The sequence below is a fragment of the Nicotiana tabacum genome, chromosome 18, assembly GCF_000715075.1.
Source record: "Nicotiana tabacum cultivar K326 chromosome 18, ASM71507v2, whole genome shotgun sequence".
Classification (NCBI taxonomy): Eukaryota; Viridiplantae; Streptophyta; class Magnoliopsida; order Solanales; family Solanaceae; genus Nicotiana; species Nicotiana tabacum.
Genome location: NC_134097.1, coordinates 107,682,922 through 107,704,061, shown reverse-complemented (window position 1 = coordinate 107,704,061; position 21,140 = coordinate 107,682,922). Strand labels below are relative to the sequence as shown.

Here is a 21,140-nt window from a genome sequence, read left to right as displayed (position 1 = left end):
TTAGCAATCTCAGAGTTAAGGTCAAAACCCTCTTGGGTGGCTTCCATTAGAGTCTCGAGGAGAGTATTCAAAAAAGCTCTACTTACTTCAAGTCACATCTTATCCTCGAGAGGCTGATAGTCTTTCTCCCACTGATCAATTTCGGTTATCAACTCCTCCTTCTCTATTTTAGAAGCATCAAAAGCTTCCCTCAAAGGAGTAAGGGAACTTTCCAAGAACTTAACCTTATCAGTAAAGGCACAAAGGTCTTCTTGAGTTTGAGTGAGTCTTTGAATCAACTCTCCTGAATAAGCCTCTTTCCGGTTAAGGAGTTCCCTCAAACTCCTTATCTCTTCGGTTGCCTTTGAAAGCTGTTCAGCAAAAGAAGACTCAAGGATATCCTTGTCCTTACCAACTTGGCTTGAAGAAGCTTTTTCAATTGCTAATTCAGTAGGGATCACATACATTTGTTGCTCTAAGGCATCCTTCTCCTCTGCCATACTTTCTTTTCCAACTGAAGACCTTCAAATTGCTCTTTCCAATTGTTAGCTTCGGTACGATAATCAACAATTTGTTGGTTAGCATGAACGATTCTTTTCATGAGTTCCGTATCTATCAAGTTGATCTATAAAGAAAGACAAGAGGTTATGGATAGAACGAAAAGAGAAGAAAGAAGGAGTAAAATCAAACTCGAACCTTCAGAGATGAATGAACAATATCATTCATCCAAGTCAATGAACTGTGGCTGTCCAACTTTGCCTTTTCCATAGGCCTAGTAAAGGCTTCAACCATACGTTGGCTTGGCCTAACTTCTTCAATAAGTTCCCTCCTTCAGGAACCTCAACAACAATTTTCTTCATCGCCTTCTTGCTACTGGAGGGATCAACTTACATGTGAGAAGTGGTAGCAGTTGAAATGGCAGTTGAAGTAAAAGCAGTCACGGGGGGAGCATCAACAACAACTTTAGGTAAGGGAACTTGAGGATAATCGGGGACTAACGGTGGAAAAGAGGTAAGGGGCAACTCCTCAGAAACGGGCTTAAAGGCTTCATCACTTTCGAAGCCATGGACAAACAGTTGTTCAGTAGAAACAGGGGGGATCATTCACTTCTTCATCAAAAATAACTAACGGAGCATTCTCTTGTTCATCCAAAGGTCTGGAAGGAACTGAGCTTGATGGAGGGGTAGTTTTATTGTCAGAATAACATGCCTCCTAACTCGAGGCCTACGAACTAAAGAACCCTTCTCTGGTTCTTCTTCTCCCTCAGAGCCACGGGCTCCATCAACCCTCCTTTTTAAAGAAGAGCTCAAAATTCTTTCTTGAGCAAGACTCACTGTAAGTCTTGTAGATGAAACAGAAGCAGGACTGACACCACGAATAGGAAATCCTAACAAAAGAAAAGAAGCATGGTAAGAAACTCTTAAGTTAGCAAAAGAGAAAAAGAAAAAGACTAAGCGGGAAAAAGTACTGCATGTCTTAACTTTCCAATCGAATCTCTGTGAAAGATACTTCCAAGATCTTCTCTCCATAGGGGCAACAGATAGCAACTTCTCTATCCAAGCACGGAAGTTAGGGATCTCCTAAAAAACTTTCACAGTTGCTGAAAAAGTAGGCACAAGTATACATGAGAATCATATTTTAGAAAGAAAAAAGATAAGGTGTAAATACTTACGCGCAAAATTCCACTTTTTCTAGAAAAGACATATTTTCTTCACCCACCAAAGCACTAGTGGGAGCAGCAACAAAGCGGGCATACTAGCCTCGATCTATGTCATCCTCAAGGCTAACTAATACTCTCTTACTTTTGGCTACAAGGGAAAAAACTCCTTCACAAAATAGTTTAGGAGAGTAAAGATGAAGTAGATGACAGAAAGTAAAAGGCATAAAAGCCAAGTTTGACAAATGACGGAGGCATGCAACAACTCTCCAAACAATAGGACCAATCTGTCCTAAGCACACATTGAAGTAACGGCAGAACTCAATAATCACTAGATCAATAGGAGGTTTAAAGCCTAGGGTAAAAGGATATGTGTATATGAAGGAATAGCCAGTTTGATATAAAGTTATTCTCTGGTTGGCACCAGGAGCTAAAATTGGAAAGTCAGGTTTCCAACAATATTCCCTTCGAACGAGAGCGAAAAGACCTGTAGTAATCAAAGTTGGGTAACGATCAACACGATCAAGGGAAGCAGCCATGGAAGAAACTTGACTCTTCATGGATTCACTATCAATCACAAAGGATAGCTCTTGAGGAACAATTTCATCGACAGTGGGTTCACGTAAAGCTTCAGTTGAATTTTTATCTCTAGAAGAAGATCATGGGATTACAGAAGCCCTAGGTCTAGAAGAAGACATATTTAACAGCACTACTTTGAGAGGGGGAACCACGGTTAGAAATAGAACTGAGGCTACGCAGCCTACCACCTCTTCAACTTCTAGTAGGTACATTAGAGGAAGCAAACTCGTCAACAATTACGACTTTGTGAGGATCAGGGGAAGACATGATTAACTAAAGAAGAACAAGAAAAAAATGCAAAAAGGAGTAACGCAAGAAGACGAAGAAGGGAAGGCTTCAGAAAATCAAAAAAGGGATGAAGTATTTATAAGAAGATACGACTATTGAGGTCATTATGAAGCGTCATAATGGAATCGTCACTTCGTGACTGATGCAGTTGCAGAAAAAAAATCTAAAAAACGCTGAAGAACTAAAAGACCAGTTGATAAAAGCCACGCGACATGATCATTAAATGAAAGTAAAGAACGTCGCATCAGTTCAGAAAAGGGTATGATTACATTCGGAAAAAAATAGCGGCATAGAATGGGGACTATCTGTATTGGTGGTAAAAAAACGTTACACGTGGAGTATTAGACTGCTGACATGACATGACGCGTGGGACAATGATATATCGACACGTGGTTGTCTTAATTGTTAGGAAAGAAAAGGCACGGGAAGAAATACCCACGTGACGGTACCTTGCCTAACAGTTAGCAAGGAATGAATAAATAATAGAAAAAAGGAAAGATACATGAACCAGAAGGAAATAAGGAAGGAGAATCGGAACAGATATGAGGCATTTATAGCAATAAATATGTCAGTTATAGATGTCCAAAATAATGTGCAATCAATATCATTAATGCCTATAATTAACCCGAATTATGGGGGGAAACCCGTTACTATTGTATATTCCTACATAAGGGCACAAAATTCTATTTGTAAAGACAGATCTCAGACAATATTGAAATACACTCTTTACTTTTTTGCTTTCTCGAAATTCTCTACCTTGACTTTGCAATCAATTATTTCCTTAGTTATTCTTATTATTTTTCTTTGAAATTATAGAGAAAGTGAAGTAAAACTTGGTTATCAGTAACACGTTTTCTTCTAAAATTAGATTTTGATCAAAAGATATATTTTTGGTTAAACAATTTTCATGGTAAAAGTATAAATTCTGGAAGATTGAATTATTATGATATGGACTCCTAACTTTTAAAGAAAGCTAATGTGACTTTAGTAATTCAGTTATATTCAAATTTTTGAAAATTAAATTTTGATGGCTAACATTATAGATCTTTCTCAAGTCATGATGTGATTTAAAATTAATTATGACAACCCAGAAAAAAATGATGGGATTTTAGAAGGGAAAATAACAATACATAGTTGCTCTCAAAATAATAATCGAAATATATATATTTTTTGTATATTTCGAATATAAATAGTTTCGGTTGCGGGCTAGAAGTGATCCTACCAAATCAATCTAATTAAGCTCAACTGCTCAACTAGCGGACAACTAACTACTAAACCGTTAAGAACAAATTATGGTGAAAAACCTAAAAGACCAAAAACTTCTAGGAAGCAGTTCGGATTTACCTAAGAATAAAACAAATGGAAGCAAATTCATATATGGAATTCAAACTAGTATGTTTAAATGAAGCTAGTTACGCTTACGCGTACCCAATGTAAATTTTCACTTGTTGAATAGAATACAGGAGCATACGCAGGATTTCTCGTAAGCGATGTCGATATTTAAAAAAATAGATGAAAAATCAAATATAATGATATCATATACTAAAATATTACAGTTCAAATTATATTAATAAAGTACATTACTATAACTCTACTCAATGAGTGTTTATTTACTCTTTTGGAATGGACTTATAATATTCCAATTGAAAATAGTACTTCTTTTTGTAGGTAAGAATCAAACATAATCACCAAAATACTATTCATTTGTTTTTAATATCAATTTCGTCGCCAAAAAAAAAAGGATAGCAAGATAACTTACAATAGAAATAGTTGCAAGCAACACACAAAATCCCCAAAATTACAAGTTGCAGTGATTTTTTTTGTTGGGGTCTTAAATTTGACGAAACAATTACATTCCAAAAGACATTAAATTAGTAATTCTTTGCTTTTGTTTGACACTAAGACCATAGACCCAACAACCAACAATGATCAAACCTTTAAAAACAAAACACACGTAACCACTTGGTTCGAACCCGCAACATGTCACTAGTATTTATTTCAGGCAATTGACCGTCTGAGCTGAGACTTCGTGTGTGAAGAACAACATCATTTCAATTTATTTATTAGTTATGTCGTTTTTGCTACTAATCAAATACTTTATGTTTAGCAAAATTTTCCAACCAAGCGGTGTCGGATGAAGGTGGCTCCGTCCCTAATAGAATATACACGTAGGTTCAATTGTTGACCCAATAATAACTGTTACGTTTAATTATTACAGTGTATACAGCTCATGAATGTTGAATTTGACTTGTCCAAAGATAGCCGTAATGCTCTGATTTTTTCTGTCTTTTCAAGAGGGTAAGGATAAAGGAGATCTTGTCTCAAACAATTCCAGTCCTTCAATTTTTATTGTACTCCATTGTTAATTAACAAGAATGAGCCTTACCTTTAAAGGGTGAAAACCGTTGGATAAAGAAAACATTATATGCACGAGAATTGGTCTACTACGCCACAATCAAAATTAAACTGAGTAAACCTAAAGTGGTTCAGATAGTTTCTTCTTCTATATCCCTTTTTAGGTGTTGAGTAGATATATGAAATGCGTATAGGAAAAAAGTGTTAAACGTGAGAATTTGAAAGACATACTTTATATAAACGTCTAGCTTTCCTTGTACACCAACAAAAAAAATTGCTTAATTTTCGAATATTCTCTAACAAAGTTAGGAACTTCAACTAATTCAAGTGACAAAAGAGAGGAAAAGACTTAGGTAGTCCCTTCAATATGCTTATAAAAGTATTTTTATCCCTTTATCTATATCATTAAATATAAAATATCCCTTTTCAACTGGCAGAAAAACCTTAAATAGAGTTAAAATAAATAGTGCTAAACTGAAAACATATACGTGGGAAAAGAGAAAATCCCTAATTGCAGTCCCTGTTGTGCAGAAATTTTTATACAACAGAATTTTTTGTGTTGCATAATTTTTCAAAATGCAGTCCATATATAGTTAGGTTCGCAATGGAGCAGAATTCCTCCTTTTTTGCAGAATTTTTTAGATTTGCAGAAATTTCGTTGTGCAGAAATTTTTATACTGCTGAAATTTTTGTATTGCAAAATTTTCAAGTTGCGGTCCATAGTTAGGTTCACAATGGAGCAGAATTCCTCTGAGTGTGATAGGAAATTTAGGGGAAAAGGGGTCGACGGCTGAAGAGAAAGAGAGAGAGTTCGTTATTTTTAACCGGGTTTTGGTGGGGTAAAGCTCCGTTATATTTAACCCAAACAGAGGCTCATATCGGTTAGTTTTGCAAGCCCTATTAAGGGGTATGACTATATTTGTCCACTTTTACAAAAATAAGGGATATTTTATATTTAATGGTATAGATAAGGGATAAAAATAATCCTATAGGCATAGTTAAGGGATTTTCCAAGTCTTTTCCTCGACAAAAGATATCCAGAAACTTTGAGGTCTTAAAATTATGTAGTCCATAAAAATTTTATTCATTTATGTTTTGAAATTTTAATTCCAAAAAAGTTTTGGGGAATTTATGATCTTTCCTTTTCTTCATATCCTCTCAAACGAAGATAACTCCGGTTTCACTAAGGTATCACAAATTTTATATATTTAACGAAGGTTGCTTCCATTTTAATGGTTTATAACCATTTTAGTGCAGTTAATTAAAGCTTCAGTAATCTCAAAGCTTTCGTAGTAGTTAGCTAGGGAACATCATTGTTAATGCAAATTAATGAAAATAATAATATTTTAGCCACATTATTTAATTTGTTCCTCAATTATATTGGTATTTACTTGTACAAGAAACCCGTCCTTTATTGGCACCATGTGACATAATATGTCCGTGGTCCACAAGGTTTTAATCCTGCAAGCTGGAAATGAATGTATATATGCCTTTAGGAATATAGAAGCAATCCCTTTGAAAATAATAAAAGAAAGCATATGAAAAGAAAAATAGAATGGGGAAGCATTTATTTGAGTTGGATGGAGAAATGGAAAGATAAGAAGATGAGTTGTCCAATTTTATTTTATTTTTATCTTTTTGGAGAAAATATGGTTACATGGAGGTTTTTCTCTTGTTTAAATATAAGAAATACTTAAAGAAGATAATCAGCTTAATAAGTTTTTTGGCTGATTTTTCAATTTTTTTCGTGTCATACTTTTGTAGGTCCCTTTTTGTTTCTGTAAAATCTGCACAAAAAGCTCAAAGGTCTCTACGTATTTCTTTTCAATTATATTTATGAGCTAGCTATTTGATTTGAATTTAGTATAGAGCTTACGAAAGAGAAAGGGGGTTTGTCGTCAAATGTGATAAAGAAAGCATTTAATGCACCGCTAAAGGATGTGGTGCAGTGGATGAGACTGCTCTTTTCTTATCAAAGGTCTCGAGTTCGAGCCCTGGGTATGAAAAAATCTTTGGTATGGAACGATTCCTCCCAAATGGGCCCTACACGGCGCGAATCCGTATAGTCGGACTCCAATGTGAATACCGAACATCTTGATATATACTAACAGAACTTCTTACAATGAAGACAAAATGTAACACCGGCCCTAATTAAAAGGGATACTCGCTGAAATTTTCTGATAAGGTATTAATCTATTTTCTTAGAATTGAATATTTTTTTTTTCCAAGAACAGTTAAAGCGTATCTTAAAGTAATAGTATGTAATAATAAAGCATGAATACTGTGTAGACACAACGCATGAATATAAATATTACTATTATAATCGTCTTCAACGACTTTTTAGATTTTCATTGTTGAGATGAGATGAGATGAAATTTGCATAAATATCACATGTGATCATGGAATTGTACAGCCTTGAAGGAAGGTTTAAAATGTTATAAAGAAGGTTAAGATTAACCTAATTTTATAACCTAGAGCACGCTCTAATTAAATAAACAACAAATTTAGCATCCTAATAAATAATCTATTTCCGAAATTGAGTGGAGAGGAGGTAGGAGTTTGATTTTTGGGAGGGGTATTTCAGGGAATATAAAAAAATACTAGGGATAAAATAATAAAAATTTTAGTCAAACCAAAAATGTTTATAAGTTGACCAACTTATGCCTTTTGGCCCTGACTGGTTTTAAACCGGACCGGATAAGCCCGATGGTAAGGGGAGCGGGCAGGGCTAGGTTGGGACGGGAACCGGTCTGTGCCGGGGAAAATATCAATACCGGTAATCGGATCGGTCCAACCCAGTAAGGTCTTGTCAATAGTGAACCGGTTAATCGGACCGGCCCGGATCGGTTCAAGGGCTAGTTCAATTTTTTTTTTAATAGTCTTGACCGTTGGCAGCGGTCAGCTGCCATTTTGATCGTCGCCCAACGGCTAATTTGCAAGAATAGCCCTTTCTTTGGCATTTTTTTTTCAAAAATAACACTTATTATTTACTAATTTAGCCCTTTGAAAAACTATAAATATACCTCCCCCTCTCCCTATTCATTTCTTCACTCATCTCTCAATTCTCAATTCAAATTAATTCATGCCCTGTACTTCTAGAGTGCGCTCATATATTTGGGAACACTTTGAGGTGGCAGAAGAAAATGAAGAAGTTCGCAAAGTAGAATGCAAGAACTGTGGTCGAGTCTTAAATGTTCGTGGAAAGTGGGAGGGCACAGGCTGTTTAAGGAGGCATATCAAGGGTTGTCTTGATCATTCTCCAGAAATTTATATTTAAGTTGATTTGAGACAATTTGTGTTATTTTGAATTTATTAGACTTATTTAAGCTTAATGTGTTAGTTTATTAGACAAGCTAATTTGAAGTATTATTATGCAATGAAAACATGAAATGAAAGCCTTTAAAGTATGATCCTTACATATTGGTCTTATTAAATAATTTTATGTAGTCACTTAATTTCAATTTTAAAATTTTAAAATTCAAATTTCAACACTCTAGTAGATGGCCAAGAAGTTCACATTGATTATGAAGAACTTACTAGAGCAATGCAAAGCCTTTAAAGATTATATTTAATAATTCAAATTTGAATTTCTCTTTTTTCTTTAATTTAGTTGTTGTAAAATGTAAACTTTAATTTGCAAGTTTAAATAAATAAAAAAAACTTGCAAATTATAAGTTATATTTTTTTTTTCATGTTCATTGTATAATCTTAAATTTGTAATGAATTTTTTAAATATAAGGCTTTTAAAGCCTTTGAAGTTTTTAACGTTTTATTCAAAATTTCAAATATAAGGCTTTTAAAGCCTTTGAAATTTATTCAAACATTCTTTTTATACGTTATTTTTTAGTGTTTTACATTTTTACTTTATCTTAATATAAATTACAATTGTTATACAAAATATAAAATAAAAAAATTAAATAAAACCGACCCGGCTCATTAGGCCCGGAACGTTTCCAGTTCAATTTAGCACTAGCTAAGCCCGGAACCGGTATACCCGGTAACCGAACCGGTACTGAAACGGGCTGGTTCCCTTTTCCTCTAGCCCGGCCGGCCTAGCCGGCCCCTCCCCGCCCCTTAACACCTTTAGTTATAAGCACTTTTGACACTTACCAAATGTGTATACTATATGAGTGAAAATGTGCTTATAAGTTTATCCAAACACCCTCTGTATATTCACATCAAGTTAGATAAACTAGCCTTAATTTAATAGGCCACAAAGACGATATCAAACTGAACATTTTATTATGTTCATTCTTCCAACCCAGTTTGCTTCTCATCATCCCACATTCTGCTGAATACAAAGTAATGCACTACTCATATCATCTACTATAAGCCTAATCAAAAGTGGGGTTCTCCTAATTCCATCCTCTCTCAAAAGTCTTGAACAAAGATATTTCTGAGTACAAGTAATACACAATACACACAGAAACTCTCAAGAAAGAGAAATTTAGAAAGTAAGCAGAGCTAACTAGGCATTGACTTATGATTTTCTAGTATGAAGAGGATCCTAATGCCTTAAGAGTGAATGGACGACAGATGGAAGATAATGGATCGCCGGACCATGCTGAGTTAGCTAGCAAGATATTCACAGCTTCAGTAGGGTTATATAAATCCCACCATACATGATTTGAAGCTCGTTGGCATGCCATATCTGGTGACAGGCAGCCTTTCATCCCACCATATTTGCCTAGCCCACAACAGGCATTCCTTGCATCCTCAAACCCTGCAACATTTTCACACCAGAGTGAGATGGTCATCGATAACGACAAACCAGAACGGCTAGAGATTTGCATAGATTTAGTATAACTAAATATATGGAAAGAAACCAAATTGTGTACAAGAAAAATCAGAACTGCAGGTGTTCTTTCTTTATGCGTTTCGGATCAGAATCAAGGATGACAGAGAGATAATAACAAAAGGAAAGAAGGACTACAGGAGCACACAGATAGAGATGTGAAGTTATAATGAAATTCACCAGGCATAGTGGAAATTCCAAATCGTATGTGGAATATTGAAGCGCGATGAAATTCCAAATAGTATGTGGAATAACCTAATATGAAATCCTTAAAACAAATCTGCTTCTTTTGAGTGCGGAAGGCAAATAAATCAACTATCTAAAGATATCGTCCAATATGCAATGAGAGAATAGTGTAACACTTCAAATATAATGTCCGTTACAGAAACAACATTCGGTCCAGTTTAAGGCAACACTGATCAACATTCAGGCATTTTCAAATTATCCTAATAGCAAAATGCTTTAGATTGGCATGATCAAGTAAATGCATATTGCCAACAAACGAGTTCATCCAAAGAGATGCAAATCAGAGATGTCGCAACCAGCAAATGATTTGTGCAGAAAGCAGCTAATCTTGTACTATTTCCAATTGTTAGGCAATTTGTTAGAAAGGCTTTTGATGTTGAGAAGTGTATGAAGCATTAGTCCTACCATAGGCTTGAGGATGAAAAATGAATTCCATTATTGCTCGATAGATATCACAGAATATGACTTGGGCACCTCGCATTTTGAGGTTAAGGTCAAGAATCTTCTGCTCTAGCTTTGTATTGAATTCCAAAACTAGCAAGTTGACATCGTTCTCACAGCCCAGCTTATCGCCAATTGTTGAATTGTGCCTTATGCTCATTACGCTCGGTGAGCATCCCAAAGGCAGTATGCCCATGCATACAATCTTCCTGGCATTTGCATCATAAAGGTTTTCAATGACATTTATCATCTGGTCAACCAAAATACGGGTGAAATTTAAGCCGTCATATCCAGGACTTGTTGCAGATTCATCATCAACTAAGTAGTTAATCAAATCATCTTTTCCAAAGGACAGGTAGAAAAGGGAGGATTCAATTAGAGTTTTGGCAGTTTCTTGGCCAAGCTGAAGCTGCAGTAACTGGATGGTCTCGAATGTTTGGAGTAGTTGTTGGTTGAGCGACTGATAACTTCGACTTCTAGGGTACATGATTGTAGCTTGGGCAGCACCAAAATTCACTCCATTTAGAAGTTCCTCAATCGATCCATTCTGGCTGTAGAATGGTTTAACATATTGCAATCCCATCTTCTTAGCTGCAGCAACCGAGGTTATTATCATCATTCAGCATTTTCAGCCGGACTAAGCATGATATCAGAAGTTTTAGGAAAAAAACAAGATGCACAAGCAAATATCCAGACTTATTACAAAAACTGTAAACTTCCAAACTTCTGCATTTACATGTGATTTTATTATAACCGAGCTACAATAAAGTATATGTCTGAGAAACAGAGTCAATGAAATTGATCATACCCTTAATTGTCCCTGGGCTTTCCAATCATTAGGATATCAACAAAGTTTCAAGTTATATCAAGAAGTCAGTATTCCACCAATTTCTTGGAAATGACATTCTTCCCAGACCAAAAGTTTCAAACTAAGCCTCATATTAAAATGGACTTAGCTGCTTCCAGAAACAGAACAAAAGCACCAAATTTAGACATACCCACTTCAAGAAAAAATTAGCAAAGCTACTACCCCACCCACCCACCCAACCCCCTCCAAAAAAAAGGAAAAACGGAAGAACACACAAAAAAAAATGGAACTTCAAGCATTTCTTGAAACTTCTCGTCAGCATAACGCCCAATACAAGAAAGGATCACAGAAAATAATACACACCAAATAGAAAAACGAAAGGCAACTAGAAAAGAGAGAGAGAGAGAGAGAGAGAGAGAGAGAGAGAGAGAGAGAGAGAGAGAGAGTACCAAGAAGCTGAGGGAGGAGAGTTTGATCAGAGCCATTACAAGGGTGTAAAGAAAGATTTTGGTGAAGAATGGGGTAGAAAGGAGTGTTATCTCCACAATCAACAGATGAATCCCCCATTATGTACATCCCTGTCACTGTTGGCCACCACGAACTATTATTCATTTCCTCATTTCCCATGCACAAATCCATCATTACCACCAAACCCACATACAAAATTGATCCAAGAACCCATCTTCTTCCTTTCAAGAACCGCATTGCGATAAAAAATTTGGATTTCTGGGTTCGTTTCTTTTTCCCGGTTTCTTCCTGAAATACAGCTTATTAAGTGTTTAGGAGCAGTGTTTTCTTTGAAAAGTTACACTGAAAACTATCTTTGCCCCTCGCATTTAAAAAAAAAAAAGGGAGTTTAACACAAATAGCTGGCAAACTTCACTATTTACTTTTTCTAGCTGCTATAAGTAAATTTTATACGGGTTATACACATATTATCAAAAAATGGATTGGATAATAAATTATTTAAAAACGGATCGAATATAGATAAAGAACCATATTATCCACTTCGAAAATGGTTAACCAAATGGATAACTAACGTGTTTAAATTTTACATTTGTAAAACCTCAAATTGGAGTTCCTCAAGTTTGGAAGACAAGGAATTCTCCCATAAGTGATCATATTTAAGAAGTCATGGATAATATACATATTATCCACCGGATAAACCCGTTTTTTCATTCGTCTCAAATGCGGGTCGGGTCGGATAATGTATCCGTTTTTTAAATTGCCTGTTTTGGCCCGCTCATATCCGACCCGACCCGTCCATTTGCCAACCCTACATATGATACATAAATTATACACATATACGTATTATATATTCACCAATTATTTTTAATTTAAGTAATTAAGTAAACGGCTATTTGGATTAATTCTTTTTTCTATTACAGGAGGATAGGATTAACTATTTAGGAAGGAATGAGAAGGGAGCAGGGGGATGGTAGCAATTGAGTCGCTCTAATTGATGGTCATCTTTTAGGACCTTTGGCCATAGATTTTGGCTGCTTGTTTTTTTTTTAAAAAAAGAACAAAATAATATTTGTTCATTTTTTCTAAGTTTTAAAAAACTGATTTATGATAGTTTTTGGGTGAAAATTTTCCTTCCAACTCACATAACTTCAACTTATTTTTAAATAAAATATATGTCCAAACACAACTTCAACTTCCAAAAACTATATTTCAACATAACTTCAAAAACTCATTTTTCAAGTTTCAACCAAATTTATGTCTAAACGCTAGCTTTGTATTTGTAATATATTGATGGAGTAATTTTATTGTTATTATTGTTTTCTTCTATTATTGTCGCTTTATACCTATAAACATTAAAAGTGGTTTTAAAATATTGAATCTACTTTCAACAAGTGTTTTAGTTTTAAGATTGTGAATTTTTTCGTTTGTGGTAATTTTTTCATTATCATGTGTATGATTTCCAAGTATTACTTTTTAAAAATTGATTGAGCAGTCACATATGAAACAAAGCATTTATTCTTTTAGAAAGGTTTTAACGAAGGCTCTTGAAGCAAAATTTATGTGAACCACCTGTTTTTCCCCCATAACAAAGGCCATACACTTTGTATTTTCTTTCCCTTTTTCTTATATATAAGCACAGCACGTTTCTTCCCTTCTTGGAATGTTTCTAAACACCATAGTCCCATTAAATATGTCATGACGTCACTATTATTGTAACAATTTATCATTAAGCATAAAATATGAAGCTTAAAGTTAAAGAATTTGCAAATATGAGGAAAGAAAGGGTGAATCCACAGAGAAGTGTTGAAACACCAAACAAGGCCTTACAATAAACCAAACTACAACTCTCCAAGGCTCCAACAAGTAATTATCATGAACTGTAACAAAAACAAACTATAAAAAGACCACCCCCTCTTTCCCATCCCAACAAAAAGCTTAAGAAAAACACAAGAAAATGAAAGGAGAAACTGCTTTTGTTTCAAGTTTCATATGACACTGAAATACACAATGACCATTCTTACACAAAGAACCCAGTGTTTCGTTAAACCCCGGAAGTTTGAACCATCAGGTAGAAATGCATATTGCAGCAAAAAGAGCTTCAATTAACCTCCAATAATGTTCTAAATATATAAAACGTGTTCCAAACAAGTTGGTCTTCAATACAGAACTAATCCAGTTTCTTACCAGCAGCTGGGCATAGGACAGCCGACAGTGTTAAGATGACCTACAGCCCTTTTAACAGAGCATTCCAAGGCAACATCAGTTACCGAGTTTTTTTGCCCATGGAAAAGATGTCAGAGAGAATAACAAAATATTGCAACGGATGAAGACTCTGATTATGTGAATGTCAATGTAGTAGTTAACATGAAAGAAGGTACTGAAAAAGCTGTTAGTAACACCAAAAGCAATGAAGATGAACTGGTATAAGACCTCAGGCTGTTTTACAGTGTAAAAGGTGAATAGATTGGTTAAAATCCTAGTGCAGAAAATGGATATGCCCCTCTGTATCCAGTACTGGGGCGAGTATCATAGAACAGCCAGTCTGCCATTGTTCCCGGTCAGATTAAAAATACAATTTAAAGAGTTCACTGTATGCTAAAGCAATACAAGAATCTGCAGGCAAGTTATATCAAGTTGAGCAACAACCGCAGATGATAAATCTGACTTCTTCTTTTTTATTGTTGATGATATATCTGACTTCTTAATTGCCTCTTGCCAAGTTTTTTACTTTACCTGTTCAAAATGTGACTTCTTAATTGCCAGCATGAATTAAAAACAGGAACAGAGGCTGATAGCCATACCAGAAAAGAAACAATTTACATTTTAAATATATCAGGAATTAACATTGGTAGACCCTTGTCAGTGACATAAGACCCGCACGAAATCAACCTAATAAGGAAAAGGTTGTCAAAGGTAACAGCTTGTTCCTTCAATTTAAATGCCAATATAAATCAGAAATGGGTAAAACTACAGAAATGAGCAAAGCATATTTAGGAATTATTGACAAACTGCAATAATTTCTAGACCTTCACCTTTCCAGTCAACCTACGCTTGTTGCGCCAGCTGTTCCTATCACCATTCATTTGATTCTTCTTAGCAGCAACTGAGCACTGATCAGCGCGACTACCTTTACCAGTCATTACAGACTGAAGTTTACGCCTCCTCATTCTGTTCTCTAACCTTAGCCCTCTTAATGCTCGAACTCTCTGCTCAATCTCCAAAGCTTCTGAGAAGTTCCAGATCCTAACAACGCCTTCTTCTCCAGCACACACAATACGATCAGGACCAACAACCACAGCAAACAGATTGCTCCCAAATCCATGTAGCATTCTTTGGGGCAGCTCTACATTTTTAACGCAATTGTCAACCTTCCAAATCTTCTCCATCACATAACTCTGCTTTGTCCTCAACAGCTTTCTCACGTCAATAAGTGAGAGTTTTCCATCACTAGAAGCTGAAACAAGCCAAGGGAACTCAAAAGCAAGAGAATAAACAGCACCAGAGTGAGGAATCCATGTCGCCACACGCCTGACATGAAACTTAACATTTCCAATGATCTCGAACATGTGTATAGCTCCATCTTCTCCTCCACTGAACAGGAGCTTCCCTGTGTGACTTCGCGCTAAAGAAAAAGCATTACCAGCATGGGCATTCTTGATGATAGCAAGTTTTGACCCACTATTAATGTCCCAAACATAAAGATCCGAGCCTGCTGTGCTCACCACTGTTGTATCATGGGGAGCAAGGCTCCAAACCCAGTCATTATGCATTAAAACTTCCAAACATTTCAAAGAAGATCGATCCCAAACACGTATGCTCATGTCCCATGAACCACTGTACATCTTATTTAAATCCAATGCAAGACATGTTATTGGGCCTTCATGTTTCCAAACTCTGAATTCCATGTTCTGGTTCTGAGGTGATCGAAGATCAAAGAGATGTGGATTTCCATCCTCTGCTCTCCAGCCATGTATAAATCCATCTGTACCCCCTGCCACTAAGAGCCTTGAATCAGCTGCAACTGCACGAATTGTGCAGCCAAGAGGGCGAGATGATGCAATGGATAAACCTTCTTCCAGGTCCCACATTCTTACTATCTGATCATACCCTGAAGTAAACACAAGCTTCTTTGAAGATAAAACAACAACCGTTCTAACAGCCTCAGTATGACCATGCAATGTATCCATACTATAGCGTCCCATGAATGTTTTACTACGGAATTCCCTCTCCACGAAAAGCTCCTTCCACGACTTCTCATCCGCATGCTCTGCGCCCAAAGGTGCCAGCAATATTGGCTGCCCCCACCTCTCATAATAGAACTCCTTCCACACATGGTGCTCAGAAGCAAGACGATACAATGATGTATTCACACAAGAAACGATGCCAAGTTCCTTCGGTTCTAAGCAATTAAGTATTTCTGAGATCAATGCCGGAGGAAGGTCAGTAATAGACCGACAATCAAGCAGAACCTCCTTAACAGCGAGTGACTCCTCGCGTTTCAAACTCAAACTACCACCTTTCCCATCCAATCTCCACAGTGATTTATGTTTCTCTGCGAAACTCTTACGGTTCTTTGAAGGTTCAATAAAACTAGAATCAGCTTTTCCTTTGCAGGGGTAGTCTACACAATCTATAGAACAATCTTTCAAACCAATTTTAGTACCTCTTTGGCATTCAAATTCCATAAAAGTGGTTCCTAAACCTAAATATTCAACAGAGGAGCCCTAAAACAAATTTCAAGAATCGGCAAAAAAATCAATATTTCTGCAAAGAAAACAGCAAGTTACTCACACCTTAGAAAAAATACAAAAAAAGAAAAAAGAAAAAAAGAGGCAACCCGATTGAACCTTTAACTAGAAAAGGACATTAAACACTATTCAAGAACCAAAAATTGTAAAAAGACTCAAGCTTGCAAGACAACCCCCTACAGAGAAAATTAATTCCTTTAAACCCAAAAAAAAAAAGTGAACAAAAGGGATTTTTTTTTATTTTTTGTTTAAAAAGGGGTATAAACAGATCTAAGCAGGACAAATATAATGAATATCTTAACACACAACAAGGAGAAAAAAAATGAATCAACGGATATATAAAAAGGTACCTTTAAAGAGGAAGAAGAACAATGCCTTCGAAATTTGCTTCGAATATAGGGATTCGAATTTGGGTAAAAAAAGAAAAAAATTAGGTGAATTAAGAGAGAGAGAGAAAGAGAATTGGAGATCAGGTGGCGGTACTAGCTAAAGCGACTTGCGTGGCCTAGAAGTACTGAGCAAAATATGAGCAATTCAAAAATAGGCAGATTTATAAGTCATTTAAAAATAGTCACATTTTTTTAAGTAATCAAAATTTAGTTATTTTTTATATAAAGATAAATTTGAACGAAAATACTATTCAAAATATGAAAAAATACTGCAGCATAATATACTGGAGTTCCAGTATAATATATCGATCCAGCAAAATATACTAGAGTTTGGAGCATCGGTTCTCCAGTCTCCAGTATATTATACTGGAGCTAGCAAAGTATACCAGCCCAGCATAATATGCTGGAAGTTCATATACAGGTGCACCGAACTCCAGTATTATGCTGGACCGGTCTCTATTGCAGCAAAATAGTGGCTATTTTTCAATAACTTGGCAAACACTAGCTATTTTTGAATGACCAATCTGAAAACTGGCTAGACCGTGCTATTTTAACGCAATTTATGAAGCCACTAAGCTTAAGAGCCCATTTGGATGGGCTTGTTCTAGGTGACTTTTAAGCCAAAAACAGCAATTCTAGCTTTTGGCTTATTTTTATCATTTTAGCTTAAAAATAATTGCTTAAAAGTACTTTTTTACTTTATCCAAACATTAAAAATGACTTAAAAGCTATTTTGGCTTAAAATCACTTAAATTAAGCCAATCCAAACAGGCTTTAAGCGCATTTGAAAACTAATTATAATATATACGAGGTTTTTGCATCTATAACTGGTTTTGGAATTATAGTTGAACCTATAACCATTTTGCAAAAAAAAAATTGTAAGTCTACCCACTTTAAGTTCCAACTTCAGACTTATCGGGTCTGAAGTTAAAAAAATTAGTCTGAAGTAAAAAAAATTACAACTTAAGGCCAAATAGGTATGAAGTGCGACAAATGATTTCATGCACTTAAGGCCAATAAGCGTGAAGTGAAAAACTGCACTTCAAATACACTTATGGTCAAAAAGTCTGAAGTGCAACAAACGTTTTCCTACACTTAAGTCCAATAAGTCTGAACTGAAAAATTGCACCTCAGATGCACTTAAGGCCAAATAGGTGTGAAGTGCAACCAATAGTTTCATGCACTTTAAAGCCAATAAGCCAGAAGTGAAAAATTGCACTTTATATGCACTTAAGCCCAAAAGGTTTAAAGTGCAACAAACGTTTCCCTACACTTAAGGCCAATAAGTCTGAAGTGAAAAATTACACTCCAAATGAACTTAAGACCAAAAGGTCTGAAGTGCAACCAACATTTTTATGTACTTAAAGCCAAATAGGCCTAAAGTGTCAATTGCCCAAAAACAGAAATTTATTCTTCGAATTTTAACATTCCAATATACGATTTAATACCTAAATCTACTCCAAATGAGCTCAAATTTGAAACATAACCTCCAAATATCATCAAGAACAAACCTGAATCATCAATTTGCCAAAATAACAATAAATCTAACGAACACATTTTGCAACTAATTAAGAAAAAAACCCTAAGCAATAGTAAAAAATAAAGCACCACAACAACTTACCATTGTAAAACATCATAAACTACCTTAAAATATATTCACAAACACCATATAAAATCATTGTTACTCGTCGAAGAGGAGAAAAAGGCCTGGAGTTGTTTAAACAATGGGTACAAGTTTTTAAAAAAATGAAAATAGGTACAAGTTATATGAGGGTGAGCAAATAACGTGTGACATGCACTTTTTACAATATATACCTATCAAATTAAAATTAATTACCCGACCTACCTACCCATCCCACTTTTCTTACCCAAATGGCTTAACATAGCTTGATTTGGCTTGGATTGGTTTGACTTGGTTTGGATTGAATTGACTTGGCTTGACTTGATTTGGTACTACTCTTATATTATGAATCTGAGGCTTTCCGAGCAGCGCGTTGTACCTCATGTCGCCTTCGATCACATGGAACTTTGTTTCTTGGATGGTCCTGGCCACATTTACTGGCAGAATGATTTCCCCTTTGGTGGTTTAACTTGCCATGTTGAAGTCGTTAAGTACCCGAGCTGCGGGCACAATTTGATCTTGGAGGCCGAGTTGCTCTACGATCCTTGATCAAATAATATTTGCCGAGCTACCTGGATCAATCAACACACGTTTAACTTGAATTTTATTCATATGGATAAATATTACCAGTGCATCATTGTGAGGTTGTTCGATCCCTTCTGCATCTTCGTTGTTGAAAGACAAGGTTTCTTTTGGTAAGTAGTCCCGAGTTCACTTCTCCCTCGTGATTGTAACCTTGGTGCGTTTAAATACCAATCCTTGAGGAATATCGACCCCACCAACGATCATATGAATTACGTGTTGTGGTTCTTCCTGTTTGCATCCCTGTCTCTGGAGTGATTTTTAGCTCGGTCGCTCAGGAATTCTTGAAGATGACCCTCGCTGAATAAGTGGGCTACCTCCTCCCTTAGCTGTCTACAGTCTTTGGTTTTGTGACCATGGGTACCATGGTATTTGCATATTTGGTTAGGGTTCCTTTGAGCTGGATCGGTCTGTAGGGGTCTGGGCCATCTAGTATCCTTGATCCGTCCAATGGACGATACAATACCCGATGCATTGATGCTGAAGTTGTATTATGATAGTCGAGGTGCTTCCGTGTGCTCGACATGTTTATCAAAGCCATTTTTGTTCATGAGTCCTCAGGAGCTCTGTCCTCGATCATTCCTTCGATAATTTCGAACGAGGTTACATCCTAGGCCGTTGTTTCTTTGATTTGTGCTATATGGTTGGTATCGATATCTGTTCAATCGGGGTTCTCTGTTGATGTCCCTTTGAATTCTACCGACGGGACTATTCGGGTAAACAGAACCAGAAGGAGTTCCCAATTGATCATCCTCGACCTTGATCTTTGACTGGTATCGATTATGTACATCGGCCCAGGTTACAGCTAGATATTCAATTAAGTTCTACTTTAGTTGTCGTGATGCTATCGAACTTCGTTCGTTCAAACTTTGAGTAAAAGCTTATACATCCAATCATCTATGACCGGGGTAGGTCCATGCGTACCATCTGGAACCGAGATACGAATTCCCTTAGCATTTTGTTGTCCTTTTGTCTCACTTTGAAGAGGTCTGATTTCCTAGTCACGACCTTTATTGCTCCGACATGTGCCTTTACGAATGAGTATGCAAGCATGGCAAAGGAATCAATGGAGTTGGGCAGCAAATTTTGGTACCATATCATCGCCCTTTTCGATAAAGTCTCTCCAAACTTCTTTAACAAAACATATTCAATCTCATCGTCTTCTAAGTCGTTCCCCTTTATTGCACATATATAAGAAGTAACATGCTTATTAGGGTTAGTGGTCCCATTGTATTTGGGAATTTCTGGCATGCGGAATTTTTTCGGGATGGGCTTTGGAGCCGCACTTGGGGAGAAAGGCTTCTGCACAAACTTCTTCGAATCCAAACCCTTTAGAATCGGTGGTGCCCCCGGTATTTGGTCAACCTAGGAGTTGTATGTTTCTATTTTTTTATAATTTGCCTCGATTTTCTTCTCTCCTAATTCAATCTGTGTGAGCTCCTAGAGAATTTTCATAATAGCAGGGTTAGCCCCCGAATCATTGGCGTTCGATCTCTTCGGTATAGGTTCGGCACTGCGAACAGTTTCTAGTTTGATCCCACTTGGTGCTCGATGCTGATTCTGTAGTTGCTCTATAGCGGCTTGCTGAGCCTGTAACATTTCAAATATCAATTGGAGGCTAACTCCACCATCTTCTCCGCCCTGCGTACCTCGACCACCTGATCGAACTTCCCTGCATATGCTACTTTCAGGATCAACGCCCATATTTGCATTTAGGGCGGCATGCGAATTGACCTCAACGGGGTCTGCGATCAGTACTCCCTTGTGGCTAGCTTGAGGCACTTCGATCCCTGGGGCGGCTACATTATCATTTTCTCCATGGAAACCAAGGCCGTTATCGGCGTAAGTGGTACTGTTTGCGAGTTAGACATGTCGATCCTGGAATCAAAAACACTCACAAGAACAAACATAAAGTAGTGTGTGTTACGAGAATTAATACCAGACAATCACTATTATCCTTAGCCCCATGGTGGGCGCCAAACTATTTACCCGTAAAATTGGATAACAATTAAACTTATAATGTGGTTTTAAGGATACACGATTTCACCTAATACCAATTGATAAATACGAAGATTAATAGCAGAAATTGACAATAAGATAAAGCAAAACATTCTTTGAATGGAATTCAACCCTCGAGCTTGAATACCCTCGAACTAACTGGTGCAAGAGCAGTTAAAAATATAA

At 36.4% G+C, this 21,140-nt stretch overlaps 1 protein-coding gene across 2 annotated transcripts; it reads right to left on the bottom strand.

The window, feature by feature from the left end:
• Nucleotides 1–9,103: 9,103 nt before the first annotated feature.
• LOC107779159 (uncharacterized) lies at nucleotides 9,104–16,870 on the bottom strand. 2 transcript variants are annotated; one of them, XM_016599517.2, is made up of 5 exons: nucleotides 16,715–16,870; nucleotides 14,649–16,340; nucleotides 11,598–11,904; nucleotides 10,305–10,931; nucleotides 9,104–9,581 (listed from the first exon to the last, which is right to left on the bottom strand). In XM_016599517.2, the coding sequence occupies exons 2-5, from the start codon at nucleotides 16,299–16,301 to the stop codon at nucleotides 9,349–9,351; spliced, it is 2,820 nt and encodes a 939-aa protein (XP_016455003.2). In that variant the 5' UTR covers nucleotides 16,302–16,340; nucleotides 16,715–16,870; the 3' UTR covers nucleotides 9,104–9,348. The 2 variants fall into 2 exon arrangements, with proteins under 2 accessions (XP_016455003.2, XP_016455002.2); XM_016599516.2 differs by having other exon boundaries at nucleotides 9,105–9,581; nucleotides 14,649–16,380.
• Nucleotides 16,871–21,140: the final 4,270 nt, after the last annotated feature.